The sequence below is a fragment of the Tyto alba genome, unplaced genomic scaffold (genome assembly GCF_018691265.1).
Source record: "Tyto alba isolate M040663 unplaced genomic scaffold, T.alba_DEE_v4.0 Super-Scaffold_1, whole genome shotgun sequence".
Taxonomy (NCBI): domain Eukaryota; kingdom Metazoa; phylum Chordata; class Aves; order Strigiformes; family Tytonidae; genus Tyto; species Tyto alba.
The window spans coordinates 24,962,322-24,973,108 of record NW_024881261.1 but is presented as its reverse complement, the minus strand read 5'-3'; the positions used below and the strand labels follow the sequence as shown (position 1 = coordinate 24,973,108).

Here is a 10,787-nt window from a genome sequence, read left to right as displayed (position 1 = left end):
CCGGGGCGGCGGCGGCTCCTGCGCGCCCTCCCTCTCTCCGGCGGCGGCGGCAGCGGCGGCGGCCACCGCCACCCCCCCATCACCCGGCCGGAAGCGGCGGCCGGCGGCGCCAGCGCCTCGCTGGGCGGCGGAAGGGGCGGAGAACGGCGCGGGCGCCGTTTCCGGGCGGGGCCGCGGAGGCGGGAGCGGGAGCGGAGCGTCCCCTCCCCTCGCTGTGGTGCTGCGGCCCCGGGCCCCGCCGCCTGCCCGTCTCTGCCGCCCTCGGGACCACCGCGACGGGCCGGGGGCTGCGCCGCCCTGCCGGGTTGTTACCGCGAGCCTTGCCGATATGGGCTCAGACCACTGGAGGGGTTCGCAGAATCACAGAATGGTTTGGGTTGGAAGGGACCTTAAAGATCATCAAGTCCCAGCCCCCCTGCCACGGCCAGGGACACCTTCCAGCAGACCGGGTTGCTCAAAACCCTGTCCAGCCTGGCCTTCCAGGGAGGGGGCAGCCACAGCTGCTCTGGGCAAGCTGTGCCAGGGCCTCACCACCAACACGGGAAAGAGTTTATTCCTTATATCTAATCTAGATCTTCCCTTTTTCGGTATAAAAATTTTACCCCTCATCCACTACACCCTCTGATAGAGTCCCTCCCCATCTTTCCTGTAATCCTGCTTTCAGTGCTGGAAGGCAGCTCTAAATTGTCTCCCCAGACCCTTCTCCAGGCTGAACGCCCCCGCCTCTCTCAGCCTGTCCTCCCAGGGGAGGTGCTCCAGCCCCCCCGAGCATCTTCAGGGGGTGCTGCCCGCTGGTACCTCGCCGGTGGGCCGAGCAGGGGCTGCGGCTGCCTGGGCCTGCTGGCACGTTACACCCCGGTTATCCCTTCGTTAACCTCCCCGCTGCGTCCAGGCCGTGCAACACGCGAATGGCTCATTGGGCTTCCCCGACCCTGGACTCATCGGAATATGGGTCTTAAATATTTGGAAATATAGTAACAACTCCTTTGAGCTGTGTGAGAAACTCGAAATCCGTAGATAGTTGGCAGTGTATTTTTTAGAAGTCAAAAGAATAAATCATCCATAATCCCCACAGAGATCAGCTGAAGGGAGAAGCAAGAGCAAAGAAGAAGAAGAGCTCATGTTTAAAGCAGGCTAAGAGTATAAAACACTACTCCTGGAAGATACTATAGTAGTTTTTTTTTTTCCAGTATGATCTTTCTGTCCATCATTGGGAAGTACCTTAATACAGCCTGGATGTGAGAAAGAGATGAATGTTTTTAACCACACTAAATAGGATTTTTCTTAGATTTTTAATGAGACATGAATAAACGCATAGCGTGATCCTGACATAATTTTAAAAACCCGCCAATGTAGAAATGAAAATATCCCCGTCCTTCATTTAAAGGTTTATGTCAGGACAAAATAGCAAAGAAAACTTACAGGACCCTCATCCTGTCAACTGTCATATGAAACAATCATTACAAAAGATTTCCCTTCTCTTTAGATGCACCATTTTTTTTCACCGTTACTCTTTTCTGATGTCTGCAGAAAAAAATAAATCAAAACTAGCAGCTGGCCGACAGCACTCAGTCATTCATCCAAGGAGATCCAAACCACAGATGTGAACAGCACAGATGACTTATGAAAGCTTCAACAAGGCACCATAACTTTAGGAGCTCCATAACCTATAAATAATAGAAATGGAGGGGACAGGAGACATACAAATTAGAAAAAAATTACTCCAGAAATAAATTTATTTTGTGTATCAACTGACTGTGGTAACAGCCAGCCCTTTGGAGCAGCATAATGCAGTCTGAAGAACATTCAGAATTCGCTTTGCTGGTGATGTAATTACTATGAGGTCCAAGACAAGTCTGAATTGAAGTAAAAAGCAGGTGTCAGTGTAGCTCCATTAAGTAAATAACACTAGCCTTTTAAGAGAATTTGGCCTTGTATTCTTCACAGGAAAAAAAAAATCTTTTGCAATTCTTGTGTGCTGCTACAGTGAAACAAGGGAATTTTGCATTTCAAAATGCTTCAGAGCTGTGTCAAGTTGTCAAGTCATCGAGCAATCTGATGCAAATGTCCATGATTGTACAATCTCAGTTGTAATGGGCTATATACATTTTAAATAGATCAAATACTGGATATTCAGAACAGAAGCTGTAAGAACTTTTGCTAGTTGCCACAAGCCCTGATACTGGTTCAAAGGTGCTTATCTCCAAGTAGTCTGTTCCATCCTGCTTTTATTTTTAACACCAAATGATGTGTAGTTTCCCAAAGGAGTTGCTGAAGTTGGGGGGAATGTTCCACTTTCTTTGCCAGTTTAGCAGCCTCTGCAAACAATGTAGGAATTAAATGCTATTTCAGTCCTCTCAGTGTTCCCCTTCTTTCCCTTTACATGCACTAGATGAAAAACTGACAAGTCTGAATCCATCAGTGACAAACCACAGAACATATACATATGAATCTGAAAAAAATCCCAACCAAACGACAAAAAAAAAATCAAACGGACACTGTCTTCCTGTTAATAATGGACCTGTTAATAAATCTGGTTAAAAGTTGAGGTAGTTTTACTTACTCCAGGTCCACATACTCATATTCAAAATAACTAGCAGTTATCTGACAAGAAAAACAAAATTATGGGAGAGCAAGGGAATTTGGTTAAACAAGAGTTTATGCTTCTCTATGTGCTTTCTTTACTTCTTCTGCCATGAATTTTTCTTCACCAGCTGCCAGTCACAATTTTTGCACAGTTCCAGGTGCCAGGTTGGTACAATTTACAATACATTGCCACATTTGCTTGCATCTGAAAAACTGGCTTAGGCCAATAATGTAAAAACAAGTAAAAACTGAAATTAAAAATTGCTGCAAAAATAACCGTAGGAGGCTACAGAGCTATTTCACACAGAAGAGGTCACCGGGTTGGTGTCTTAAGCACAGCCCTGGAGCTAACTCACCTTTTGGGATCTCATTCTTACCCTTTTTACGGGAACTGCCAGGACAGTGCTGCATTGTTCAGACTGCTGTGACTTAGGTGGGTTTTTTTAACCTAAACACGCACTACAGTCCACCAGCTCACTAGACTGCAGGATGGAAGCAAAAATGAAAGCAGAAGTTTCCTTATCCTGTTTCCCTACACTGTTTATAGCAAGACCAGCAATCCACCTACAAACAATTTCCCAAATTCAGTCTCCAAACTTTAGAAGTCCAGATTGGAAAATAAGCCGTAATTATACATACACGTGAATCCGGGACTATCTGAAGTTTACAGGCCCTAAGGTATGTTATATCAGCAATAGATTCCCATGCTGTGAACCCCTGGCCAAGAGACACATCTGCAGTAAAAGTGTAGAAGACAGACGTCCTCAGCCTGGCCAGGTGTCACTGGAGAGAGCCCTGTGCCTGGCTGTGGAGGCTGCTGGGCTGGTTTGCAGCAGTGATTTGGCAACATCAGCACTGGAGAAAACCTCGGTGGTCAGTTTCTATCTGAAGTTGTCACTGCTAATGGCATGCTTCTGCTCTGTCTAGTTTCATCACCTAACAAATATTTTGAAAATGACCAAATTATCTCACACAGAAAAGTGATAAAGAGCACAATTTAAAACTTGTAGCTCTTAAATGAAAGTAGACACGTAATAGCTGCTTAGCCACTGCACTTGAAAGCTGAAAACTACTTCTCCATGCTAACACTTGATGTTCTTTAAGAGGGTAAATTATCTAGTTTGTGCTTTATTTAAGAGAAATTTCCAATAAACCTCATTCTGTCACTTTGAGTCATGTCATTTAATGCCATGCAACATTGATGTAAGTTTGACAGGCAGTGCCAATGCTGACATGTCAGTCTGAGAATTTATGACAAATTACATGCTACAGATACTTTTAAAGTATTGCAAAGAAAGAAAGTTTTTAAAATGTGTAATTATGCTGGGTGCATCTTAAGATTGAAAACAATTTATTCAATTCACATAGTTATATTGAGTCAATGTTCAGGCTGACACTTACTCAAAAAAAAAGAAAGAAAATTTATGTTGAAATTTCCCAACTAGCTCCAGTTAGAATATATTATAAATCACAGGAAAATGAGATGCGTTAATGTAATGTTTTTCTTTTAAAAACACTCTGCTGTCATTAAGTAATACTGTTAGCATTTAATAATTTGAAATAATCAATCTCAAATAAATCTCAAGACCCTATGCAGAAAAGGAGGGCCCCAGCTGAACAGATAATTGCTTATAAAAATCCTTTTCCAGCAAATAATACAACATGGCAAGGGGGGGATCTTTCACTAGAAGTGCTAATAGATCTAAATCATGCTTTTTTCTTTTTCTGGGTTTTGCAGCAGGTTTTTTGGTAATCTCATTTTTGTTCAAATCAGGTGCTGCCTTATAATTTCTTTGTAATCTCTGTACTTCTGTGGAAGCACACTTAGATCTGTCATATGCAAACTTTCACGCATCTAGTTTATCTACAGATTTCTTACTCCCATAATGGAAGAAGACATGGAATTCCATAGATTCATAACTAGCCGAACTTCCATGCTGTAATGTTTTCATTATAAAAGCTTTCTTTTTTTCAGGATATGTTAAAGGAGTTTGATTTTGGCCCAGTTTTCACCGGAGAAATGGAAAGCTGTCACAGACATGGCATCAGTTACTACTGACAGGCGTATTTTCAGTAGAAGAGCCTCTGTGGGTGCCCCATTTTCAAATGCTGCATGTTTTCCTGGTAATGCCATGCTGCATGCTACTACAACACTCCGTGGCAGTTTACACTGTTACCACCTAATACATTAGTAGCCAGGGAATGTTTGATTTAGATTATTGCACCAAGCACTACCTACAAAGTAATCACAAAGGCATAGTCTGATTAGAAGAATGCCTTCTGCTGGGTGTTCTGAAATTAATCATGCATTAATTTCCACTCAAACAGCAGCTATTTTTATAATTGCACACAGATGTTTGGCTTAGAGCTGCCCACCATTCCAACAGTCAGGAGAATGTCCAAATTCTTGGAATCTCAAAAGGTCCTTACTGCACAGAAAACTAATTTTGCCTCTGTTCAGTGTGACCATATATCAGTTTGTTGCTTTTTACAGCCATCCTTAGTAATTTTAAAGGGGCCAGGAAAAAAGCAAAGCTGCACACAAAATCTTTTTGCCGGACAAAAGATTACACCTGGAAGGAATTTCCTACCAATTTTGAGGACAAAGCGAAGTTCATGCTTTTCATAGTTTTTTAGCATTTTCATTCAGGCTACTTTTATACAGACTAAAATACAATGATTCTTCCCAAAGTCAGAGAATTACGGCCTTTTCCTGAGTGTTAACACAAGGACAAAATAAGGCGCTTCAGGAGCAAAGAGATGATGGAAAAAAGCCTTCGGCTTCACTGCGGGGAGTTCATACTTCTGCTGAGAAGGATCTCCAGCTTCCTGGGGGTTTCATGTCAAGGCACATCTCAGTAGCAGAGAACCCGACTGCCCTGGATTGACCCACAGACCTGATGGCTAAATGCAGTGTAAACGCATGGAAAGAGAGGTGTACTCTGAGACATCTGAGCCCAGGGCCAGAGGCAGAACAACAGGCAAGGGGGAACATGGAGCAGGAAGAGATGCTCTTGTTCTTGCTAGTGAGGTTATGTCCTGTGGGTTTGTGCACAATGGAGCTGGTCTGAAAGACAGATCTCTGCCTCCTGTCTGTTTCAAAGATGGCTCCTGGCAAAAAAAAAAGTAACACAGCTGTACCAAAGTCATGTTTGCAGACTATTAAATGTTTAGAAGAAGCTAGGTATGTGAAGCCAGAGTTCTGAAGCAGAGGGCTGTATGCCATACAAATGTTTAAGGCACACAGGGTTTGGAGATCACCCTTCTGGAGTTCATGTTTCTCTGCTCGTCAGCTTTCATGCCACAGATGAACTCTGAGTTTAGTGCATTTGGGGTAGAGGCCAATAAAAGTTTTATAGCTGAAAAGGGCCAGACTTAAACATGAGAGTCACCTTTCTGACAGAACTTGACTGGCAACAAATGGGCTGGGCTTACATTTTAAAAAATCTGCTAGTAAAGCCTCACCTTGAGCCTCCACCCAGAAACCTGAGAAAAGTAAACTAAATTAAACAACTTCACCTGCTCAGTCAGTTAATTTTCCTCATCTGTGAGCACAAATCAATCAGCTTAAAAAGCACTATCTTACTGAAGGAAAAAACAAAACAGAAAAACAAGGTAACATGACAAGGACATATATGTAGTATTTAAGTATGACTTTAACCATTTTTGCAGTTCTCTCCTCTGCTGGATCTGGCAGGCTGCTTGCGTCACTCACAGCAGAGCCTGGCTGCCTGTCCCACTGCTCCCTCTAGATAAGCACTGCAGCTTGTATTTTCTCTTCATTTCACCTTTTAGGCCAGAACATATATGGCAGTGGGAACTAATAGTCTCTTTGTATACAGGAGGCTCTTAAACAGTTTCTTCTATAAATCCACAGAATTTTAACATTTTCTATTTCATGAAAGACTCTAAACAAAGTCACTTTTCTTTCTTCTTGCATATAACTTTTGCCCTCTGATGCTGCAAACTATTGCCTTGTATTAGGGTGATCTCTCACCCACAGTACTCATAAGCATAGTTAATTAGTCCAGACTTTAATACACAGTTTCAAACAGCTCTCCATGATATATCTCTTGATAAAATAAAATAAAGCAAACCTTCTCTCCATTGTAGTAAATCAATGCATGTGGAATAAAGGTGGCTCAGACTTGACCAAGAGTTCTTTCCATTCATTGTCTTTTTTCTACAGGCAATGATATCAGCAGTAAGCTGTTTCTCTTGGGTCACCTTCTCTTCTGGACTGCTTTGGTAGTGGAACCATGACTCTGAATGTCAGCTTCCAGGCTTACAAAGGAAGAGCATCAGCATTTCATGTGTTTTGCCCTGTAGCTCTATTGCTGACAGTCTTGCAGCCCCCTGCTAGGAGTCACACATCCTACAAACCAGAAGCACAGGCACTGCTGCACTTGAAAGAGCCCACTGATATTACAGTCTGATATGACAGGTCTCCAACCTGTGGCTCACCAGAACTTCCTATATAAACTGACTCAGTGGCTTACAAGTTTCACCTGACAACCATTATATTCACCTTCTTTGTTCTCTTTTCAACAGAGAGAGGTATCATACAATACATGGCAGGTGCACTGTATTAACACAGTGATGAAAGAAGTGACTGCAATAGAAAAGATTAAACGTATAATGTACAGTTAGGCTCAGATAATTGTACTTGGTGAAAAAAACAGTAGCTTCAAGAAATACATTTCTCTAGATTATTGGTGATAGGCAAGACATCCTCATCCGCTTGGTGCTTAAGCTCCTGGTGCCCATGTCGGTAGGACCCATTGGTGCATTTCTGACATTTTCACAGCTATGTTTTTAAGCACCTCAAAAGAAATGGGAGACAGTTGTTACTGGGGGAAAGTTGCCACTCTTCTTGCACTGGACAGGTTTTTATTTTTCCTTTACTGAGCCTTTAATTGCTTGTGATGAATGGCCAGATCTTGCTGACTGCTGCTGCTGTGCCGAGGACACTGCTGGGGACAGTCACGGCCATGTCCTTGTGGGTGTCCTGCGGACAGGGGGCTGCCACCACACGCAGCTGACACCCCTGGCTCCGAGGCTGCTGTGTGGCACAGCAGTGCGGCTCTGGGGGCCAGCCCTGGGGATTGGACCGGAACCAGTAATGCCTGTTTTGGTACATGCATCTTTTTCACCGGGCTGTGCCAGTCAGGGCAATGCACAGGCAAGCCGCCAGCCCTGGGGAGGGGACTTGGGGGACGCCGCAGGACAAGGGCGGCTTGGCTTGGCAGCAGGAGCTGCTGCCCGGCACCTGCCCCAGCCCATCTCCCCGCCTCCCCCCTGACCACCCCCGGGTCTGGCAGCACCCCAGCGCCCAGCGCCGGGCCTCTGGCTGGTGGAAGCAGCGTCTCTCCCTGGCTCTCGGCATGTCTGGGACGGAGGCGCTGGACCCAGGGCAACCCAAATGCACAGGGGACATCCCCTCCCTTAAAGAAATTGAGCAGCTCCTGAACACCGGGCAGCCCTCTTGCAACCACGTTGATGAAGTATGGCCTAATCTCTTCTTAGGAGACCTGTAAGTACAGCTTTATGGACACACCGCTGCCATACATTCTGTCTGTTAGTATGCCTCATAGGTGCAGCTTTAGACAGCTGATAGTTCTGCTAATTGCTGTCATTTACACTGCAGTCAGTGTGGTTTCCAAGATAAAATTATGACTAAACTGGTACTTGCTTCTCAGTTAGCCCTTAGAAGCAATGCACAGGCTGACACTCCAGCAAATGGTTTGGGAGATGCAATCGCAGCGCTTCTGCTCTGTGAATATCTTTCTACCCGTTTTGATTTGTTTCTCTTTGTCTTTTCCTTAGAGTAACAGCTCACAACAGATTTGTTTTGTGGAAGATGGGTGTGACCCATGTTTTAAATGCTGCTCATGGCACAGCGTACAGCCAAGGAGGCCCGGACTTTTACGGAGCGACCATTGATTATTATGGTGTACCAGCCCATGACCTCCCAAGCTTTGATATAAGCCAGTTCTTTTTCTCTGCAGCGCAATTTATCCACAATGCCTTGAACACACCAGGAGGTATGGAATTATTGTTGGTCACATTGTTATGCAAGTTGGCAGAATCTTGTAACAGGTCAGCTCCATGAGCTCAGTGGTGGACAAGTCACTATATGGTCTCCTGTCAGCTGCTGGTCACCTGCAGGGTGGGTGGCAGGAGGAGGGAGTGCTGGGTACATGTATGGAGTTCTAACTACGTCCCAAAAAGTTGACATGAGAAAAGGGATGAACAGTGCAGGAGAGAGAGCGGGGCAGAGAGGAGAGGAGGCAGAATAGAGAGAAAAATATATGGAAGGAAAGGCTTGTTCAAAAAGGGAGAAGCAAAAACATATATTTAAAATGGGCACCCTCTTTTGAGACTCTTCTATGGCAACTGTATTTGTAAAAACAAACGAATAAAGAGACAAAAGTCTGACTTCCACTGCCACAAACTGCATGAAGAGGCTCATATATTGCAGATGAGCTTCTTGCAGGAAACAGGGCCTGCAGGGCTGTGCCCATGAGATTTACCTTTACTCAAGGAGATTTATAGTGTGTTGCACAGGAGACTGAGTTTCTTGGCACTGGTGCAATAAAATACTAATTAACCTGTATTACATAAAAGACCATTTCTTAGCATGAGTAAACTGGCATTAATGGAACCGTCTCAGTCTGTATCACAAGTTCTGCCTTCAAAAGAGAATTACAGTTGCAGCAAATTGCCTTATTGATTAGGCCAGTCATTTTTCTTGGAGGGTAATGAGTTAGTGCCATCCTTTCAGGCCAGATTTTAGCATTCTTCTTCACATAAGTAAGACCCTATGAAATCAGTGGGTCTGATTTTCCTTTTGTTTGCAACAGAACAGCTTCATTGCTTCAGCAGGGTTTTCTTTGATTTACCAGTGTTTCTGAGATCCAAGTGAGTGTGACAATTGCAAATTAGACTTAATCATTAGCACTTCATGTGCTCTCTCAGAAAGATAAGAAATACATAATGTTTGTGGTGTCACTCTGACCAAGCGGGAGAAAGCAAAAGGGGTTTGTTTTCCCTTCAAATACTTCATCCACTGTACTGCTTCTCTTCTATGGTTTGGTTTGTTTTTTTTTTTTTTTACCCAGCTAAAATTTTGGTACACTGTGCAGTTGGAGTAAGCAGGTCAGCTTCCCTTGTCCTAGCATATCTCATGATAAATCATCACCTGCCATTGGTTGAGGCCATCAAAACCGTGAAGGAACACCGATGGATTTCACCCAATCGTGGCTTTCTGAAACACCTACGAAATTTGGATGTTCAGCTACGACAAAAGAAGGACTGCTGAAAGGGCAAACCCATTTACATTCACTTTTCCAAGTTTCAGCCTTCATAGTCATTGTGTATATACATCTTCTTATGATCAATGCATGCTGGAAAAATGAAGAAAATTATGCATCAAAGAAAAGAACTGTAAATGGATTCATTCTGATAGCTCCTCAGTTCCTCCAAGGCTATCACAGCCAACATCAGCACCGTAAGCACTGTGTGCTGCAGAGCTGCTGTGCCTAACATGGTGCTACCAGATGGCTCCACTGCAGTGGTTAAGATGGACCGAGTTTGTTCCTGGTTTGTGCTAATGCCAGAGGAAATTTCCATAATTGCATCTAGCTGTACAATATGTTTGAGTCCCCTTTACTTGGGAGTGAAACATAACCAGCTTCCTCGGTTTGGTTACTGTTTTCACATGCATGCTCTCGTAAGAAAAGCTTTTTGTGTTCCAGGCCTGGTGATGTGGCAAGGGCAATTTCTTAAGAGCCCAAGCACCACTACAGAAACATTCCTCTTTCACTGGTCTGCTAACTATCGCAGTGCTTACAAAAAGCTGTGGCAGCCTGAAGACCCACACCAGCAGAATAATCTTCTGTGCAGCTCTCTCTGCAGTCTCTGGGTCAGCAAACCCACAAACCTTTTCTTGTGTAAATATGTTTTCAGCAAGATAATGTATATTATGTAGTATATTGAGGAGATTAAAAAAATGTGTCAGATCTTCAAAGAATTTTGTGAGCTTGAACTCATTAGTTCACTTCCTTCCAAATTATCCTAAATCAGTTCTGTGTAAGTGGCTTTGACTCATCCCTGATTTAAACTAGGTAGGAACTTCTCTTAGATCAATGGCTAGGCTTAATTGATACAAATTAGTTTTAAGCTGTTTTGAGGATGTCACT

General features: G+C 43.8%; 1 protein-coding gene across 1 annotated transcript; it reads left to right on the top strand.

Moving 5' to 3' along the window:
* The first annotated feature begins 7,970 nt into the window (after positions 1-7,970).
* LOC104357101 (dual specificity protein phosphatase 13) lies at positions 7,971-9,907 on the top strand. The gene is made up of 3 exons (XM_009962466.3): positions 7,971-8,119; positions 8,413-8,630; positions 9,708-9,907. The coding sequence occupies exons 1-3, from the start codon at positions 7,971-7,973 to the stop codon at positions 9,905-9,907; spliced, it is 567 nt and encodes a 188-aa protein (XP_009960768.3).
* Positions 9,908-10,787: the final 880 nt, after the last annotated feature.

Coding starts and splice junctions, on each gene's coding strand:
- LOC104357101 (XM_009962466.3), top strand. CDS start 7,971: ATGTCTGGGACGGAGGCGCTGGACCCAGGGCAACCCAAATGCACAGGG. Junction 8,120..8,412: donor AATCTCTTCTTAGGAGACCT/GTAAGTACAGCT, acceptor TCTTTTCCTTAG/AGTAACAGCTCACAACAGAT. Junction 8,631..9,707: donor TGCCTTGAACACACCAGGAG/GTATGGAATTAT, acceptor TTTTTTACCCAG/CTAAAATTTTGGTACACTGT.